This window comes from Pichia membranifaciens (assembly GCF_001661235.1).
Source record: "Pichia membranifaciens NRRL Y-2026 unplaced genomic scaffold PICMEscaffold_6, whole genome shotgun sequence".
Taxonomy (NCBI): domain Eukaryota; kingdom Fungi; phylum Ascomycota; class Pichiomycetes; order Pichiales; family Pichiaceae; genus Pichia; species Pichia membranifaciens.
In genome coordinates this window covers 67621-86148 of record NW_017566987.1, presented here as the reverse complement: position 1 = coordinate 86148, position 18528 = coordinate 67621, and the positions used below count along the sequence as shown (strand labels likewise).

Here is an 18528-nt window from a genome sequence, read left to right as displayed (position 1 = left end):
GCCACAAGTGTGTGTGTGGCGCAGTCATCTGCGACACGGATTATGTCGTAAACGCGACGCGTCACATTTCTCCCGGCTCCCGCCGCAGGGACAACTAAAAAAAGAAAACACGCTTTTGATGCTGTCCGCGAATATGAATGTCGGCCCCCTGAATTGTGAAACCGTGTTTCCTTTGTTGTCGTGGGCTGCATTAGTGCAAACGACGGTGTCGGAGAGCAGGTTGGCCCGGGTTATGACCGTGCAACGCTGGGCAGTTAGAGTGCTCTGCATTGCCTGGTGAACCGTAACGTAGTGCAGCAGAGGACGAATACATGGCGTCTTGTTGCTTCTTTCCTTGGTGTTTCTTTTCTTTCGTTTTCCGTGTAGATCCAGGCTGTCTGGCGGATTTGAGCACAGCATCAAACTAGTTGAAGACACAAGGAGTATCCTCTCCAGCACTCGGAACAAGCACGAGAGCACGAACAGGACATCACATACCCGCTGGACCACTGCCAGAAGAACCAAAGTATACGAATATCGAGTCAGTTGGCTAACCCTTACTCCTGTCGATCGAGAAGCTGTGTGCAATGAGCATTGGAATTCTCTTTCTCTTGCTGCTGAGGCTATCGGCGACACAGGCACACCCTTCCGTGGGGTTCCCGCTCAACGAACAGCTCCCGGATATCGCCAGAATAGGCGAAAACTACCAGTTCGTCATCAACTCGCAAACCTTCGAGTCGGACAAGGGCGAGGCAATCCAATACCAGGCCCACGGCCTACCCGACTGGTTGAGCTTCGACTCGTCCTCCCTCAAGCTGTCTGGCTCTCCCACCGGCAATGACACAACAGGACAGGTGGACTTCGTCCTGGAGGGCACAGACAGCGAGGGGAGTCTCAACAAATCATGCTCCATCTATCTTTCCGACCAGCCGGCTCCGGTCATAAACGCAAATGAAACCATCATTGACCAGCTGCAAAAAATGGGGACCACAAACGGCTACAAAGGTATCATCCTAAAGGCCCAGGACACATTCAGTTTCAAGTTTGACAGCGATACCTTCCAACTCCCCTCAAGCTCCAGTAACAAAATCGTGGCCTACTACGGTAAAAGTGCCAACAGAACATCCCTACCAAGTTGGTGTTTCTTTGACGCAGATACGCTAACTTTCTCGGGCACAGCACCATTTGTCAACTCCGTGAACGCACCTAGTTTGCAATTCGACTTGACGCTGATTGCAACTGACTACGCAGGCTATTCTGCAGCCTACTCCGATTTCAACATCGTTGTTGGGGGTCACGAGTTGTTTCTCAACGCTTCAGGCGGGTTCGATAACATTGTCAACACCAACCCTGGCGATACATTCTCGGCCGAGTTACCCATTGAAGACGTGTATTTGGATGATAAGCAAATCGAAACAAACCAAATATCTAACGTTGTCGTTTACAATGGTCCTTCGTGGGTCCATGTGGAAAACAACACACAGCTCACTGGTACAGTTCCCTCAGATCAAACTTCCAACGTTGTTGTCAATGTTACCCTATTCGACACCTACGGTGATTCCCTATTCATGGATTTTGACATTAATGTTGTCCATGAGATTTTTGCGGTCGATTCACTTTCAAATGTCACTGTGTCTGATGGGTCTCTATTCCAGTACACTTTACCCGACTCTTACTTCAAAAATAAAACTGCCACTGACCTCGATGCCGTATTCAGTGATACCTGGTTGACCTTTTACCACTCAAACAACACCTTCGTTGGGAAAGTTCCAGATGATTTCAAGTCCACAGTAATTGAACTCGATGCATCTATGAATAGCATGAAGCAAGTGAAAAAATTCTACCTTACAGGGAAGCCCAAAATTTCATCTTCTTCTTCATCAAGAATGTCCTCTTCCAAAATGTCTTCCTCTTCGAGAAATTCTTCGTCTTCGAAAATACCTTCTTCCTCAAAGATTTCATCGTCTAGGTACTCCTCTTCCACTCTATCTTCCTCCAGCACTATGAGCAGTTATAGATCAGCTTCCAGTTCGGCTACCGCTGCTTTTTCTTCATCTTATTCCGCTGCCTCGGCAACCTCGTCATTATCCCCTTTTTTAAATCAGAACAAGAATTCTGACGCTGACACGAAAAAGAAACTAGCAATTGGATTAGGAGTAGCTATTCCTATTGTCGCAATTCTTTCAGCATTGTTACTCTTCTTTTGCTGTTGTGCTAAGAATAGAAAGAAAAATCAAGGAGAGGAAGGTGGTGACAACGATAAGCCATCAGGTTCTGGAGCTCTGTATTTGATGAAAGAGCAAGGATCATCCAATGCTACAGTAACCTCTGCCCGTGTTCTAGCAGAAAAGAATTTGACCAACCTTGAAAAGGATAGCGATGCATCTTCGTATTACTCAGTGGCACAGTCAACATTAACAGATGGCTCTAACCATAACTTATATCAAGCTGCAAAACAACAAGCTAGTACAGATCAACTTTTGACGGATCCAAATAGCTCTACTAGTAATAACAACAGTGGGATATTCAATTCGTGGAGAAGATCGTCAAATGGCAACCTGAAAACAAGAGACTCTTTAGGCTCTTTGGCCACTGTTGCAACTAACGAATTGTTGACCGTCAATATGATAAATGAAGCCAAACTACGAAAAAGTCAAATGATATATCCAAAAATGTCAAAACTACGAAATATAAACAATAGTACTGATTCAATGTTTAATGGTGAAGGCACTGATCTTCTTGCAGCCAACAATAGTTTAGCCACTCTAAGAGAAGAGGTGAATAAAAATCCTATCTCTAGAGACGGATCATCGCAAACGATTTCGTCATCCGAAGCTCAATTGGTTGGTTTTAACGACAGTGGATCAGTGGCTAGAAAAATTCAGAGAGAGAAGAAATCATGTCAGGGTGAATTGTATAATATAGGTGATGATGATGATTTTGGAGATAACATCAGCAACTGATAAGTGATGACGGTTAACATTTGTACTATTTTGAAAACGATTTTTTTTCTATTGCTTTACTCTATTTTTTCTGCTAATTTTTGATTACATTCCTTACTTTTTTACTTCCTAATTTAATCTTTAACCTTTACTTCATGAGTTTACTTTTTTTGTTCGTTATCTTTCCAGATATCCTGAAACTGCTAGTTCACTTTAAATAATTTATTTCTGTAATTATGAATGTAGAGACTTTAATGCATACATATATCGATATTATATACGTATATATATTCAGCAGTTTAATCGAGTTCACCAGAATATTTCAACTGCTGAGCGTACGCAGCTGTTTCGTAAGCCCTTCTTCTGCCTTGCACGTAATCCATCATTTCACCATAGGATTGAGGAATGACGGAAGAATAGCCGGGAGAGTCATATCCCTCGACGTCTCTTGGAACATAGAAACTGTAGACAAAAGTCCCGCTTTCTGTGAAAGCTGAAGCGTCGCTCAAAGAACGGACCTTGGTGTCAACCTTAACTTGAATCATAGTACCAGGCACAGACAAAAATTCATGCGTGTCTGTACTTAAAGAGTTTGCAGAAGTATCATAGTCTTTTAGTAAGTCGGATAAAACTTTGGCAGAGGTCGAATCTTCGTTCTCATCATGAAGATGTTCTGTGTAACAAACTTCCGCATTCATTGAGAGCACACAACCGACAGGAACTGGCGCCTTGAAAGTAGTGTTGTCCAAAGAAATGAATCTTGGATAGCTTCTAGAGAACGCACCTGCGGCACAGTAAGCTAATTCGAAAGTCTGTCTCAAAAGGTATCCACCGAAAATAATGCCATGTCTATTTCTATACTGAGGCTGTTGAACTTGGGTGGCAGAGACCCTTGTGTTCTCCATCAAAAATAGGTTATTAGGTCTCTCGTTGACAGGGATGGAAAACAAGCGCTTGGAGGAGTTGTATAAACTGTGAATCATCTTGGATTCATCTGCTGTTGGTGGAACCTTGTCGAGTGAAGAGGTCTTAGCTCTCAGTTTCTTGGCAGCATTGTGGGATTCAGCTCTTCTGAAATCGATCCATTCCAATTCCGAGGTTGGGAGTAGCTTGTTGATTTTGTGTGCTTTGTGGGTGGCCGGGTTTCTGGCAACAAAGGTGAAGTTGGCAGAAAGAAAGCATTTTTTCGAGTCCTTTTCAACAATGGACGGGCCGATGGACTCGTTCTCTGGCAAGTTCTCCTCGTATGCAAAACCCTTGATGCAGATCTCCATGGACGAGTTACCGGTGTACGTGACGAAACCGACAATCAAGAAGTTGTACTTGTCTATTTCGTCGATCTTCTTTGTGACGTAGATTCTGTCGATGGAGGCGGTGACATTCATAGGTTCTGCAGGCTTGCAGTGCTTGGCAGCCACTCTTCCGGCCAACGCGTCCAAATCTTGGAACAGGTGACCAAACCTCAATCTACCCGGCGCATTGATATAAAAGTCTCTCAAGAACAAGTCGTCCTTGAACGGCAACGTGATGAAAGAAAACGAGTCTCCTCTGGTCTTTTCCATGACTCTGGTCGTCTTCACGTCATCAATGGTCAGAGAGTCGATGTTTTTGCCCTCTTTTTGTCTCTGGTTTTTCTTCTCCAAGATCTCCCACCAGGTCACCCTGTCCTTCGCCTGGATTCTCTTCTGGAAGTCAATCGCATCCGCCAAAATGGTGGACGTTGCGTCTGCCGCGTCCTCCGGGTAGGTCGAGTTCTCGTTCACCTTATATGTGTTTCTCGCAACAGAAGACGGCTTCCCGCCGACAGCGTCAGCGGCCCCGCTTTTCGTCGAGTTGTGTCTTACCGCAGACAAGTAGCCCTTCTGGATCAGCCCCAAGTGCGCAACACACTTCACTCTATTGATGGATAGCATATTATGTGTTTCTAAATGTGCCTATCTACCTGTCTATGTCTCTGTATGTCGTCTGTATGTCTGTCAACAGGTCTGCAGAATGCCGCCTTATTTGCCTTTCTTCTTATATCGTCTGCCGATTCGACTTTCTAGCTCTGTATCTGCAAAACAAAACAGTGTCAAAATTTGTACAAATCTCTCTTCGGTGCATTCACTGCCGAACCCCAACGGCCCTCCTCCCTCCTACTCCTCTTTGCATTTCGGAAGATAGGTTCCGAAAACAATGCTGGTATCGGCTAGCGATGCCAGTCCTCAGGTGCTCCGCTGCAATGTTTGGCGAGCCGCATTTTGGGTCGATCGACCCAAAATTGCTTTTTTTCCCCTTCTCCGTCACCTGCTCTAGTAAAAAGGCAGGCAGAACGGTTCTCGGCCCGTTCCTGGATGGGGGGAGGACTTTGGCAGGTCAGGCCAGACAACCCCAGCCTACTTGTGGCCCCGCCATGTGTGGCCAGCCGCCCCGAACATCACCACCTGCAACTGCCGCCGCAACAACGCCAGATCAGACGACCGGGCTTCGGCAATCGGGCGATTACGTAAAAACGAGCAGAACACGGTCGTTCCGCAGGGCCAAACAGGCAATTTCGCCGGCGCTACGAGCGAAACGATCGTACAAAGCCAAAACACACGATTTGAGGGCCCGTCGTATACGAGCGAAACGGACTTCTATATAACGTACGAAGCTGTCTTCATGTTTTTTCAATTTGGGCCATTTGTAGCATGTTTTTTTTTGTTGTGTTTGGCTTTCTGTTTGTCGGCTGCTCCCCCTGCACTCACATTTAAGACGCTTTGTTCGCCCCCAAGTCACTGTGGCTACTGTTCCTGGAAAAGCTCTCTTGGACTGTCTTTTCTTTTTTGCTTGTTGTGGACCTGCCAAGCTTCTCACTCAGCCAGCTTGAACTAAAATACCATGGATATTGTTCTTGAAATCTTCGACACGTACGTGTTCGATAAAGTCTATGCGACGCTGTTGCCTGCCGCGTACAAGGTGTACATTCCTGAGACGCCGGAATTTGTCACAAACGCCTGGGACACCATCAACAACAGCACAACGGCCGCTATCTCCTTCGCCGAAACAAAATACCCTGCGTTGAACAACTTGGCGAAACTAGGTCCAAAATGCACAAAGGAGATCTACGGCTACAACTCCAAGTACTACTTCTTCGATGAAAGCCTCTACGCCCACGCCTCCATGCTCCCAAGATACAACATCATCAGACAGATCATGTCTCTATTTCTAATCACATCTGTTTTCGGCTGGCTACTGTATTTCTCTGTGGCTTACTTGTCCTACGTCTTTGTCTACGACAAGACCAACTTCAACCACCCAAGATACCTGAAAAATCAAGTTTACATGGAGATCAAACAGGCATCCACTGCCATTCCTGTGATGGTTCTATTGACAATTCCTTGGTTCCTGCTAGAGCTTCATGGCTACTCAAAGCTTTACTGGAACGTAGATGAGTCCACCGGTGGATGGAAGGCTATCATCATGCAATTCCCAGCCTTCATTTTGTTCACCGACTGTGGTATCTATTTTATCCACAGAGCTCTGCACTGGCCTTCTCTGTACAAAAAGCTACACAAGCCACACCACAAATGGATTGTTTGTACCCCTTTTGCCTCCCATGCATTCCATCCTGTTGACGGCTACTTCCAATCTCTGCCTTACCACTGGTATCCCTTCTTCTTCCCATTGCACAAGGTTTCCTACCTATTTTTGTTCACCTTTGTCAACTTCTGGACCGTGATGATCCACGATGGTGAATACCTGTCGAACGATCCTGTTGTTAATGGTGCAGCTTGTCACACCATTCATCACCTGTATTTCAATTACAACTACGGCCAGTTCACCACTCTATGGGATAGATTAGGTGGTTCTTACAGAGAGCCAGACGCTGAGCTATTTGACAAGAACAAGAGAATAGACAAGAAAACGTGGGCCAAGCAATCCAAAATGATGGACCAAATCAGAAAAGATGTGGAAGGTAAGGACGACGATAGAGTTTACATCTCTTCAAGTTCAAAGAAAACCCAGTAGTTGATTTTCTTTTCAAAACTTATACACTTGTACATTAATTTCAGTTTGTGGAAATTGTTCACACGGATCTGACGCTTATGCTTTGGTCATCTGGTTGGTTTAGTTTGGGTGATTCATGATGGGAGTTGGAGTATGAAAAAAAAGATCGAAGTATGAAGAAGAAGGCAAGTATGAGGACTTTCCACTTTTTTCGATTTCAATTCTAATCAGAGTTTTTGTGTTATTGACTCTTTAAACTTATAAAATTATGTAACGACTCTAAAATATATTTTAGGAAATAAATCACGAGAAAAGGGCTCATGAAAAAAAAACACTTGCTGACACTCTGACCCGCTTTCCCTAAGTTGCTCTTTCTAAAATATTTCTGATCTTTTGAACAATTGCGCAGCATTGCTCTTCGTGATATCTTTTGCAAACAAGTTGTAATGAAACTGGTTTACCTAACTGGTCGTCAAGGTTAAAATACTTCCAATTCTTTTCATCCATCGAGTTGATGAAATTATCTCTGATAAAACCAGTGTCATTCTGATCAACTTTACCAACGGAGAACGTCATTGCAGTGTAATCCAAAACATTCAACGATCTAGTGTAAAAGTTGGAAATCTGGTCACTTTCGCCCTGTTTCCAGCATACTGTTGAATAAGTAGGCATGATGAAACAATCGATATCTTGAAAGATTTCATCAAACTTCACTTGATACTCATATTTGAGACCTACTTTGTTTGCAAAGTCTGATACAGTGTCAACCTTACCTGGTCTAGCAAAACATTGTTGAAAAAGTTTAGAAAATGGCTCACCACTTAGCTTGCAGAATTCTTCCATTTCTTCAAAATTATCGGTACTATAAAGACTCAATAATAGCTTACCCAAAGTCGAAAGTTTGACAGGAATTTTTTTTTCATCTATTTCAACACATTCGAAATTACTATCTGATTTGCTCAAGGTTTCTTTCAACTTCTCAATGTTGTTCAAGATTGGCGGGTGTGGTAAAATTTCACCATCCCACTTAAGGAATCCTATTTTGATCTTGCTTTGTTCCTCAAGTTTACTGCTATTCCATTTGAGCGGAATGTGCTTTGGATCGACGTCGCATAGAGGGTGGCCTAAAATAACGCTTGAAACCAAAACCAAATCGTCTATATTCTTACAAATTGGGCCGACAACGGAACAAACACCGATTTGGTTGGGATAGGAGTTTGCAATATCCAGGTAAGGAAATCTGTTCGAGCTTGCTCTTAGACCATACAATCCATGGACGTAACTTGGGATTCTAATGGAACCTCCGATATCGGTCCCCAACCCAATGATGGATCCCCCACCGCCAATTAATGCACCTTCGCCTCCAGAGGAGCCACCACAAGCCATATGCCTGTCCAAAGAATTGTAGGTATCGCCCAAATTACTCGAGGTCTCCCCACCTAACATTGCCATAGGAACAGTTGTTTTGACATAAAAAACTGCACCTTCGTTTTGCAAGATTTTCGCAATCAAGGATATATCATTCTCGGAGCTTCTATGGGTTATCTTCTTTTCAAACTCTTCTGAGATGTGTGGCGCAATGTAACCAATTGCCGTAGTGATCCCTGGTAAATTTATTTGATCTTTCAATGAGATAGGAATCCCATGTAACTTACCAACCATTTTTTTATTCTGGAGAAAATAAGCATCTAGTTCTTTTGCTTTTTGAAATGCCAAATCATAGAAAATTTCGGTGCAGCAATTTGTAAGTTGATGCAGCAAAGCAGATCTGTGACAGAATGCGTATGCGATGTCATATGCAGTTAATTGGCCCACCTCTTGTAACCGCAACAGCTCAACTGCACTTTTGCTTGTGATTTCGTTCTCTTCACTTGGAAGAATTCGGTTGAGGTACTTCTCTGCGTTGGGCTCCTCGTCAGCTGATGGAACCTTTGCTAGTATCCATTCGGAGGGGATTTTGTCAAGGAGGCTTTGAGCCTTTTTTGCAGCTACCTGCTTGTAGTCTTGGGTCATTTTTCTTCTACTATTTGCTTCTGTGCTTCTGATTTGATCACTGTTTCAGAAAGTTTACACAACCGACTGTTTGGAAACACGATAGAACAGAAAGGAGAACGAGATCAAGAATTATTATGACCTAGGCTTAGAACTAGAACGGGAACTAGGACTTTAGTTTATATAAACGAAAAATTAGGGCGATATCAAAAATAAGGCAAAGTCAGGGCTAGAAACAGAGTTTATGTCGTGCTTGAAATTAGAAGTAGATATACAGTTGATGGGTATTTAAAATACAAAGATGTAGTCGTACATGATTGAAGTAGCTCCGGACCGGCCATTGTGGTTGTCTCTGATGCCTCAGTTATAGATACCGGCGCCATGGCATGCCCAAAAGGGGAAGGCCCTTCGGCAAGAAAGAAGCCGCTAGCTGACGTAAGCGGTCGGTGGATTGACAGGTGTCCGTTTGTTGGGCGGTCAGCTTGTCGGCACTAGAGCACCAGACAACTGATGTAGACCACAAACATGCCCGAAACGAAAAGCAAAGAGTTGGCGTTGAAAGGTTCAAAGAGGTCAGTAGGCTGGAACTCTAGCGGTCCATAAATGCTCTGCACTTTTGGCGGCAGGGTCGAGATGGTCTCAATTATGGAAGCTGTTGCGGCGTTGAAGGGTGTGTCCGCCCGGTCCGCCTGCTTGCTTGACACCGCCCTGTGAAACTCATCGACGGTATGTTCGGAGAGCGGGTAGCCCAGTTGTGGGTAGCCCCTCGACTGGACATGTTTGTTGTAGTAATAGTTCACCAGGAGAAACACCACGGCGATGAGCGGGACGGCGCACCTCCGCACACTGTCCTTCAGAGCTGGATGCTGGTGCCGCAAGCGGGAAATTCTTACTGCCAGGCTTGGTCCTGCGTGTCGCTTGCTTGGTTCCATGTGGTTGTTTGTGAAAATGAGGTGGGGGAGGAAGGGCAAGGAAAGATGGGCCACTGTAGTTGCTGAAATTTGCCTGGTCGTGGAAAGAAAGGTCGAGTAGGCACTGGATCACAACGAGGTCGGCTGTCTCTCTTTTCTGTGTTTGTTTCTTTCACAAGGCAAAACCGTTCGCAATCCCCCTAGCACCCTTGGGGCCAAACTTTATCCCTTCCGGAGGAACTGGTTTTCAGACCGACTGACTGACAAACAAACAAACAAAAACAAACAATGGAACCGAAACGAGAAAACCGAGCGAAAAAGGGAAAAAAATGAAAAAAAACATTACATCACCGTCACGTGCCGTACCCAGACTCTAATTCGGCACTCCAATTCGGCAATATCCTGTGTATCATCTTCTACCGGTTCAATGTGGGCTTAACCTTAGTCAGCGTCTTCCCGTTGCTGCCTCCTCCGGGAAAGCAGCTCAGACATGAGCTCTGGTGCATCGTCCAAGGTGCTGTTGGTGGTGTCATACCTCTCGCCCGTGCTGTCGAAGGGGTCCTGCGTGTTGGCGACGGGCTTCCGCATCGGCTTCTCCTGTGGTTGCAGGGAGAGAATAGGATGGTTCTTCATCATTTCGGAACGAGCAAAGTCAAGAGCCTTTTGTCTGCCTTTGTCAGTACGGAGAAGCTTTCCTCCTGCCCCATACTTGGGTGAAGACGGAAACCTTATACTAACTTCCTCCTCCTCTTCCTCTTCTTCTTCTTCCTCTTGCTCGTCTTTTCCTCGGGTTCTTGTATCTTTGTTGGTCTCGCTCATGCTCCTGTCTCCCACCTCATTGCTACTCTGACGCTGGTTTCTTCCGTGGGCACTACTTGGCCGGCGCTTCCGCTTCTTGGTATGGCCCGAGGTAAACTTGGACGACTGCAGCACGGGAGGCTCCTCCCACGGCGGCGACTCGTAGCCAGCCATGATTTCTTTCACGTAGCTGTTCGCTAGATTGTCTTCTGAGGGTCCAGTGTTTTCTCTGTCGCCTTCTGCCTCTCTTTCCGGCGTATGTGCTGCAATGTTTTGCTGCTTCAGGTGTTTTCCCGTTGACTCATCGTCCGCATTCATTCTGAAATCCCTCAAAAAAGTCTCTGTGCCAATGCTATTGGAATTATCTTTGAGATAATCGGGAAGTTTGTTTAGCTTCAGTGTGGTGGCAGTGTGTGTTACGCTGACGTCCTTCTCACCGGCAGATTCCAAGTTCTGTTTGTACCTGTCCTTGATATCCTTAAACTCAGAAAGCTCGGAGGTAATGTTGTTTGCACTCCTGTTACGCTCAAAATCACTTGACTCTCCAGCCCTCTTTAAATTTTCATCTGAATCCCCTGTCCGGTCTTGGCTATTGTCACTGTCATTCATCTGCTGTAATCCGATATCCTTCTTGGTGAGGATGTTGACATTGGCGGCATTTTCAAAAAATTCCTTGATGTGGCTGATGTTGTTGTAGATTTTATTCGAGTTTTTGTTGAATGCTTCAAGTGACGGTATCAACTTGTTGCTCACAATGTTGTTAGACTGCATCAAATTCTCGTTGATTTTCTGCAGGTTTAACGTTATCAACTGCTCCACTCGGTCTACTTCGTCCAAAACTCTTTCTCTATCTGTATTTTGCTTGATCGAGCTAGACTCAAAATAAAACGAGAGCCTAGGCTGTTTATCTGTCCCATCTTCGTCCACTTCAGTATCTTCTAGCTCTTCTGGCTGCTTTCTCCTCTCGCTTTTCTGCCTAATTTGGTATTCCTTTCCTGGCTCATATGTCCTTTTCATGCTAGTTTAATCAATTGTTCTTGCAGAGAAGAGAGCCTTCATTCTATTGCAACTTTTACTTGTGAAACAGCCTTGTTCAATCCAACACGGTGACACGAAATAGTATTTTACCAGAGAAGCCCAAATTTTGGCCATACCACCCCCAACCCACACAAAGCGCGTCTTATTCTTTTCACCTTCGCAGATTCCATGTACCACACTACTTCAAAGATATCATTCAGTGAGTGTTTCTACCGCTGGAGACGGCTTTTCCGCTTTAGATAGTTTGATAGAGCAGTTACGGCTAACATTCCCTTTGACTGTCACTAAACAATGGTAGGTTTGCCTTTTACTTGGAAAAAGGTACAAATGCCAAAAAATAAAAGGTCGTACCCGGATTCGAACTGGGGTTGTTCGGATCAAAACCGAAAGTGATAACCACTACACTATACAACCAGTTATGCAGCTTATTTTTGCTTAATACATTATAGCCCCCTGTCACAATTCTTGAATTTTATATAGTACGGTGGTAATAAAACTATATCAGTGTCTAATGACATGACTATACTTACCAACAAATAAAATCTACATAAATGTGTAAAACAGAATTTATTTCATTTATGCTTGAGCAGTAATTCTGAAATATCAATTGAAAGAAAAGTGAGTCACGTGACTGAAGTTCCTCTAGAACTGCGCAATTGAGCCGGGCTGTGTACGAGGGCGCGTGGTGCAATGGTTAGCATGTCTTCTTCCGGCGGAGATGGTTGCGGGTTCGAGTCCCGCCGTGCTCTTGTATTAATTTGTTTTTGACAGATTGATTGTTATTTTTTTTTATCCATCTGTTTCATCAATCTGTCTTTTGCTTACAATAGAATAAACTGTTTTTGCTAAGAAAAAACTTGATTTTATGAGCTATCCAGAATATTTAGAAAACGTAGAAAATAGTGAAAGAAAAATAAATATAAATTGACCGAAACTTTAAACTAATAAAACAGCATTGACGACACCGTCTCTGTCTGGTTCGTTTGTAATTTGTGCGTATTTACCCCAAACAACTTTACCACCAGCGGTAACTAATCCAAGTTCTGATACATTCACTTCAATAATTGTACCCTTGGTCAATACACCCATCTGAGTGTACATTGGAGATTGTGGATTTTTCTTGACAGATAAGATTGGGAGTAACACAGTCACTCCGAGTTCAGGGTGTGTCACATTGGCTTTCTTTTGTCTTAAGGCAGATGGTCTGATGATTCTTTCCATCTTCACAGGTCTTCTCGTGAACCCTTCTCCAACGAAGGTATGTTTCGTGATCATTCTCTTCCAGGATTTGGATTTTGACTTACCTGTCCTGATAACCTTGAACATCTCTTCCTCGCTGATACCTCTTACCTTAGGCAATGGAACAGAATATTTATCAGCCTTTTCCATTCTCTTCTGCTTGATGGAGGATGAAATGGCCTTGGCGGTATTCTGCTGCTGTCTGTCCAACAAATAGGTAGGTAAAGCTTCACCGTCATCCTCCTTAGGCTTGGATGGTCCCTTCAATTTACTTTCTTCATGGGCCTTAATCTTCTTCTTCATAGCAACCTTCTCAGCGTAACGCTTCTTAGCGAACTGCTTACCCTTCCAACCCTTCAAACTCTGTGCATCTTTGGCAATTCTATGGGATTCTCTAGCCTCTCTCTTCCTCTTTCTTTCATCATGATCTAATCTTTTACCATGCTTTTTGATATGCTGTTCAATATAGTCGTTTTGAGGCATATTGGATTCACTGCTGCAATGATGCTTGCTTCTTGCTCTTCTCTTTGGCTTCTCTCAAACTAGCTGTTGAAAGAAACCTTTGTGAAGAAAAATTAAGATAATCAATCATTTTTATGAGAGAAAATTTTTTTTCAGGCGCTATTTTTTTCTTTTCCTTTATTCATGTTTCTGATAGAGAGCTTACACTAATAGCCATAATGAGTTCCAGGTTTTTAGTTAATTAGTTCGACTTACACAGTTTGGTGGCCACTATACATCATTCTAGTTAAAGATGTCATCTCAGAAAGATGCGCTGCTAGACCAAATACTTTCCTCGATTACTGACTCCATCGACTCAACATCAACCGTTGTTGAAAAGTTAGAGGAAGAGTTTAGTCTGAAAAATAAAGATGAATATCCAGAAGTAGTTAGAAACTTGATAAAATCTGGAGATTCAACTACATCCAATGCCTTGAACCCTGTCTCATTACTTTCTTTGAAAAATTCGGCTTTGCTTGGATACGTGACAGATTTGGCATTACTTTTGGCTATTCGCTTGGAATCAATCAAAGAAGAAAAAAACACCTCCAATAACGAGGAAAACGTTCTGAATTCGATTGTCACTAACCGTGTTGTTCTCGAGAAAGGAATTAAATCATTAGAAAAGAAAATAAATTATCAATTAGAGAAAATGGTGAATGCATTCCATAGGAGAGAAAAAGAACAGAGTGATCTTGAACATAAAGTGAAAGAACAACAAGAGCAAGACAGCTCGAAGGAAGAAAATGAAGAGGAAGAAGAAGAGGAAGAAGAGGAAGATGAAGGCCTTGGTTTCAAGCCTAATCCATCGGCCCTACTATCACGCGGAGCAGAGAAAGGGCGAACTCCGACTAAAGATGACATCGTTGAAGAGGCTGCTGAAGATGATGATCAAGGGGAGAAAAAAGTTGGAAAATATAAACCTCCTAAGATTTCTGCTGCAGCAATCAATGACCCAGATAAGCAGCTCAAGAATAGAAAGCAGCGAAACTTACAGAGTATGGATGAGTATCTTCAAGATATAAGTGAAGCTCCAGCTACGGAAAAGTCCATTGGTTCAACGATTATTAATAAAGGTAGAGATGTTAAGTCTAGAAAGCAAATGGAGAAAGAAGCCGAAATTCAACGGTACGAGGAAGAGAACTTTACCAGACTTCCAGCAACCAAAACAAAGGAAGATAAGAGAGAAAGAGCGAAGAGAATGCGCAATGAGTTCTTTGGTGAAGATTGGAGTATGTTTGATAATAACATGGATATAAATAGCAACGGAAATGGCAGTACCAAAAAGAGGAAGAGAGTGAGTGCTTGGGAGAGAGCAAAGCGTAAGATTGACGATTGACTGGTATAAAATGTATACAGGCTTAACATGAACACATTATATTTTTAAAAGGTAAGCTATCATAGTTCAGCGTAGAAATAGTGAGAGAGTAAATGGAGTTTGAAAAAATGTAAAAGTGAAAGTAAAAGTAAATAAGAAGAGAGAAAGACAAAGAGGGAAAAAACAAAAAGTACAAGAAACTTTACAAGGGATATAACCAACTACTTTATTTTCAAAGCACCAACGGCTTAACTACTGCTCAGTACCTTCTTCTTCATATGTAAAAATAAAAGGAGCAAAGGCTATCAAATCCTCTACCACTCTTTGCTGAACATCCAATTCTTCTTTCGAGTTAAAATCTCCACCCAGGAGATTGTTTGCCCAAACAATTGAAATATTCTTACTATCCATCCTTACTCTTGGCATTTGAATCAAACGTTTAAAATGCCCCAATAAGTCCCTCAACGTGAAATAGTTCGAGTCAGGGAGCTCGAAAACGAGTTGGTGCATTTTCGTTTGTCTTTCTGTCTTATCACTTAATTGAGCAGCTTGTAGGTATACATCTCGTTGTTCATTAGTAAGTAAAGGTTCAGGTAACATTGCAAAGAATCGCTTCATCAAAGATGCAATCAAGTAAACGTATTCAGAAGAAACGTTGGTAGTATCCTGAGGTTCGAGAAGAGACAAGTTCTCTGGATTCTTATCCAGTGCCACTTGTAACTCTTCCAAATTAGCCTTATTTGGACTCAGCCGATAAACACCTTCCGAGTTAGAGCCATAGGTCTCTATCATAGTAATACATTTCGTGACAAACATTGGAACTGCTTCCTCATTGATATCCAACACTTCTAGGGGTAGACCAAACAGTTTTCCTTCCTCTGAGGTGGAAGCAGGGGAAGATTCTACCGGGTTATCGCCATTATTGAAATTAATACTGTTATCATTGAACGAAGAGGTAGATGAGTTGGCGTTGATTTCAGATTCCACTGGTCGAGGACCATTGAGCAATGGACTATGGCGTCCAGGATCCAATGAACTATAAGCAGGTGGAGCCTTGTTTTCTAAAGAAGGTATCGGAGGTATTATTGCATCAGAATTTGAGCTAGCTGGTGATCTGAACTCAGACTGTGAAGTTTGTGTATTTTTAGTTGGAGAAGTGAAGGGTGGAGATAAGTTGGAGTTTACTGACGTATTGAAGGTAGGATTGGAGTTCATATGTGTTGCAGGTTTTGAGTTGATATTATTGGTGGTACTTCCAGTAGCGGTGGCAAGTGCTTTGTTCGTAGTTGTATTGTTATTCGCTTTTCCACTGTTGTTTGATAATGTTGCCGCTGTTGTTGATTTGGGCTTTGGTAGTATTCCACCAACGATTGGATGCCTCGTGAAATCAACAGGCTCCAGATTCTCGTTTGATTTGACTGTTGAACCTTTGAGGTAGTAATAGAGACACTTTTCAACGTCGACGCTTGTGGCTATTTTTTTCATTGAGTCTGAACCATTGATAGGATTGATCTGATTCCCCATTCCAACAACTAGACTCTCTGTATAAATGGAGTACTTCTGAAGCTGAATTTGCATTGCATAGTCCAATTCTACTATTAGGTTCTTGAAATCGTTGGCAATATTGGGTCTGTGGGTTTTTATCAACACGTTCTTCAACCTTTGTGAAGTGTTCGCCTTTTTGTTATATTCGTCTTCGGCGTCTTTGATCTTCGACTTGAGGTCCTCCTCCTGTTGAGAGTTAGTTTTTCTACCTTGCAAGGTAATCTTTGTTTGATTCTTGTCTGAATTCCTTACCTTCTCAAGCTCCGAACATAGATTCCAGTATTTATTTCTGGCCTTCTTTGCCAAGTTTATTGCATCAATTACTTCCTTCTCTGCTCTGTTTCCCTTCTCCTTCAACTGTTTTCTCAACGTGGTGAAGTGGTGGGCTAAGGATTCCAGCTGGTTTGAGATTGTCTGCAACGCAGTAATGTATGGATCCCTTACTCCATTGACCTTCTCATCAAACTGGATCACCTTCTGTAGACTCTGAATGAACGAACCCTGAACAATCAAGTTGTTTGTGACGATCGAGTGGTTGCAGTGGTTGGTGGTCCGGGCAACTTCCTTCGAATATTTCTGCTCATAATGGCACTTTCGGGTCACATACGAGGAGAACTCTTCACATGCTTTCACACTTTGCTTGAGACGCTGGGATAGTATGTCGAAACTCGAATCAGATGCTAGGATGGCCTTTACTCGGTCATCCTGAAGTAGTTCGGCGCTAGAGGGGGCGTTGGTGTTGCTCATGACTAACTACCAGCTGCTGCTGATACTGCTGCTGCTGATGCTCTCTCTGATGACAGGATTGGCAGAGATGGGTCCCAGGGACAGCAATACGGCAAGAGAGTCAAGAAGACTGGCAAACACTCAAACAAACAAACGCCTGGAAATATACCCGCTCGGGCCACCACCACACGAAAAATGACAGACGGGCCGACTCACGGGTCTGTTCTGTTGAGGACGTGCTGCTCCACTTACACGAAGAGGATGCATTTGCGTGTTTTATTGGAATCATGATATCTACAAGATTAGGGTTGGTATAGGTAAAGACCCAGGTACTATGAGACTTCAGAACAGGGGGAAAGAGAGGGGGCGGAGGAGGCTGCGGCTGTCATTCTGGCGACAGCCTTGAGATGAGCATGTCCCGCTCCACGGCGGTCTCTGCAACAATCGATCTGTTGGAACCAGAGATGATTATTTACGAGCTCGGAAAGGTCGATCCGGTGGTCGACGTTGACCGTGAGCAACTGCAGTATCAGACTGTCGACGGGGCTCTTGTTGGCCACGTACTGAGGGTCCTGGTCGTTAGCTATTCGGCGAACCGAAACGACGGCGTTCTCGAGAGTGGGGTGCCGCCTGTAAGAGATAAATGCTTTGTCGTCGTGTCTGGCGTTCTTCCACTTTTGCTTCGACACGTAGAACAGATTGATGAGCAGGATCCCGAGAGACCACACATCGCATTTGAAGGAGTCGTACATGAGCTGGGCATGGATCTCCGGAGCAGCGTACGATGGCGACCCTGCCATTCCGTAACCGACGTTCCCCATCGTAGCAGATCCAAAGTCGAACAGCTTGAGGTCACCTTGAGGGTCGATACCGCAATTCTCAAGCTTGATATCTCGATGTCCGATGCCGTTTGACTGCAAGTAGTAAAGGCCTTCGGCAACCTGTTTGAAATAGCACAACCGGTCTGCCTGGTCCAGCATGGGGCCATACGTCGTGTACAGTGCCTGTAACGTGCAGGGGAGATACTCCAGAACAACACAGAACTGCTCGTGTCTCACCCGGAAGGACTCCACGAGTCTTACCACGTGATAGCCATCGTCGACTCCTTTGTGGATCTCTACCTCTTTCCCGATCGCATTCATATCGTCGACATCCTTCAAGTTCTTCTTTACAAAACACTTCACGGCATACACCATATCATTGCTTTCATAAAGAAATACTTTGCTCGAGATCCCCTGACCAATACCTCTTTTCATCTTGCCGTACTTTTTCACCGGAAAACTGCGGTATACGTTGAAAAGACCCTCACGATTGCCACGACCAGCAACATTATCGTCCTGTTTGATTTTCTTTTCCCTCTGCAACACACTCCTCACCCATCCCATGCTGCCTTGTTTCTGCACAACAGCCAGTTCTGCGGAATGTGGCGAGTCGCAGTCAATAATCAACGGCACAACGTCTTCGGAATTTCTCTTATCGGCAGGCGAAGCAACTGTCGCACCACCTCTTAAGCTTTTCTTTTGTCCCGCAAGAGCACTCACTATACATCTCGGAATAAAGAGCCATAGCA

The 18528-nt window shown here is 43.9% G+C and overlaps 10 protein-coding genes and 2 non-coding genes across 12 annotated transcripts; 4 read left to right on the top strand and 8 right to left on the bottom strand.

Annotated features, from left to right (window-relative positions):
- Positions 1-566: 566 nt before the first annotated feature.
- Positions 567-2942, top strand: PICMEDRAFT_74302 (hypothetical protein; the record flags this gene model as incomplete). The annotated part of the gene is made up of 1 exon (XM_019164732.1): positions 567-2942. One exon carries the CDS (start codon positions 567-569, stop codon positions 2940-2942), a length of 2376 nt encoding a protein of 791 aa, XP_019015686.1.
- A 139-nt stretch (positions 2943-3081) lies between these two features.
- On the bottom strand, positions 3082-5044 carry PICMEDRAFT_173580 (hypothetical protein). Its single transcript, XM_019161563.1, has 2 exons — positions 4484-5044; positions 3082-4462 (listed from the first exon to the last, which is right to left on the bottom strand). Exons 1-2 carry the CDS (start codon positions 4832-4834, stop codon positions 3221-3223), a joined length of 1593 nt encoding a protein of 530 aa, XP_019015685.1. The 5' UTR covers positions 4835-5044; the 3' UTR covers positions 3082-3220.
- A 736-nt stretch (positions 5045-5780) lies between these two features.
- On the top strand, positions 5781-6911 carry PICMEDRAFT_74300 (hypothetical protein; the record flags this gene model as incomplete). The annotated part of the gene is made up of 1 exon (XM_019164731.1): positions 5781-6911. One exon carries the CDS (start codon positions 5781-5783, stop codon positions 6909-6911), a length of 1131 nt encoding a protein of 376 aa, XP_019015684.1.
- A 339-nt stretch (positions 6912-7250) lies between these two features.
- Positions 7251-8903, bottom strand: PICMEDRAFT_60259 (hypothetical protein; the record flags this gene model as incomplete). Its single annotated transcript, XM_019163420.1, has 1 exon — positions 7251-8903. The coding sequence occupies one exon, from the start codon at positions 8901-8903 to the stop codon at positions 7251-7253; it is 1653 nt and encodes a 550-aa protein (XP_019015683.1).
- A 202-nt stretch (positions 8904-9105) lies between these two features.
- PICMEDRAFT_173556 (hypothetical protein) lies at positions 9106-10024 on the bottom strand. The gene is made up of 2 exons (XM_019161560.1): positions 9395-10024; positions 9106-9350 (listed from the first exon to the last, which is right to left on the bottom strand). The coding sequence occupies exons 1-2, from the start codon at positions 9812-9814 to the stop codon at positions 9309-9311; spliced, it is 462 nt and encodes a 153-aa protein (XP_019015682.1). The 5' UTR covers positions 9815-10024; the 3' UTR covers positions 9106-9308.
- Positions 10025-10234: 210 nt separating this feature from the next.
- PICMEDRAFT_13248 (hypothetical protein) lies at positions 10235-11608 on the bottom strand (the record flags this gene model as incomplete). The annotated part of the gene is made up of 1 exon (XM_019160035.1): positions 10235-11608. One exon carries the CDS (start codon positions 11606-11608, stop codon positions 10235-10237), a length of 1374 nt encoding a protein of 457 aa, XP_019015681.1.
- Positions 11609-11971: 363 nt separating this feature from the next.
- Positions 11972-12043, bottom strand: PICMEDRAFT_t131. Its single transcript has one exon. It is a non-coding gene; the product is annotated as a tRNA-Gln (tRNA).
- Positions 12044-12305: 262 nt separating this feature from the next.
- Positions 12306-12378, top strand: PICMEDRAFT_t140. The gene has a single exon. It is a non-coding gene; the product is annotated as a tRNA-Arg (tRNA).
- A 96-nt stretch (positions 12379-12474) lies between these two features.
- On the bottom strand, positions 12475-13405 carry PICMEDRAFT_17991 (hypothetical protein). The gene has a single exon (XM_019161840.1). The coding sequence runs from the start codon at positions 13349-13351 to the stop codon at positions 12566-12568; it is 786 nt and encodes a 261-aa protein (XP_019015680.1). The 5' UTR covers positions 13352-13405; the 3' UTR covers positions 12475-12565.
- A 150-nt stretch (positions 13406-13555) lies between these two features.
- On the top strand, positions 13556-14958 carry PICMEDRAFT_17990 (hypothetical protein). The gene has a single exon (XM_019161839.1). It carries the CDS (start codon positions 13623-13625, stop codon positions 14706-14708), a length of 1086 nt encoding a protein of 361 aa, XP_019015679.1. The 5' UTR covers positions 13556-13622; the 3' UTR covers positions 14709-14958.
- PICMEDRAFT_17989 (hypothetical protein) lies at positions 14762-17211 on the bottom strand. Its single transcript, XM_019161838.1, has one exon. The coding sequence runs from the start codon at positions 16977-16979 to the stop codon at positions 14940-14942; it is 2040 nt and encodes a 679-aa protein (XP_019015678.1). The 5' UTR covers positions 16980-17211; the 3' UTR covers positions 14762-14939.
- Positions 17212-17290: 79 nt separating this feature from the next.
- PICMEDRAFT_60254 (hypothetical protein) lies at positions 17291-18343 on the bottom strand (the record flags this gene model as incomplete). The annotated part of the gene is made up of 1 exon (XM_019163419.1): positions 17291-18343. One exon carries the CDS (start codon positions 18341-18343, stop codon positions 17291-17293), a length of 1053 nt encoding a protein of 350 aa, XP_019015677.1.
- Between the last annotated feature and the right edge of the window lie 185 nt (positions 18344-18528).

What these genes read in the sequence shown, in the direction of transcription:
- PICMEDRAFT_173580 (XM_019161563.1), bottom strand. Translation starts at nt 4,834, where the DNA reads ATGCTATCCATCAATAGAGTGAAGTGTGTTGCGCACTTGGGGCTGATC.
- PICMEDRAFT_173556 (XM_019161560.1), bottom strand. Translation starts at nt 9,814, where the DNA reads ATGGAACCAAGCAAGCGACACGCAGGACCAAGCCTGGCAGTAAGAATT. An exon ending in CGGGCATGTTTGTGGTCTAC is followed by an intron (nt 9,351 to 9,394) that starts ATCAGTTGTCTG and finishes TGACCGCCCAAC; the next exon opens with AAACGGACACCTGTCAATCC.
- PICMEDRAFT_17991 (XM_019161840.1), bottom strand. Translation starts at nt 13,351, where the DNA reads ATGCCTCAAAACGACTATATTGAACAGCATATCAAAAAGCATGGTAAA.
- PICMEDRAFT_17990 (XM_019161839.1), top strand. Translation starts at nt 13,623, where the DNA reads ATGTCATCTCAGAAAGATGCGCTGCTAGACCAAATACTTTCCTCGATT.
- PICMEDRAFT_17989 (XM_019161838.1), bottom strand. Translation starts at nt 16,979, where the DNA reads ATGAGCAACACCAACGCCCCCTCTAGCGCCGAACTACTTCAGGATGAC.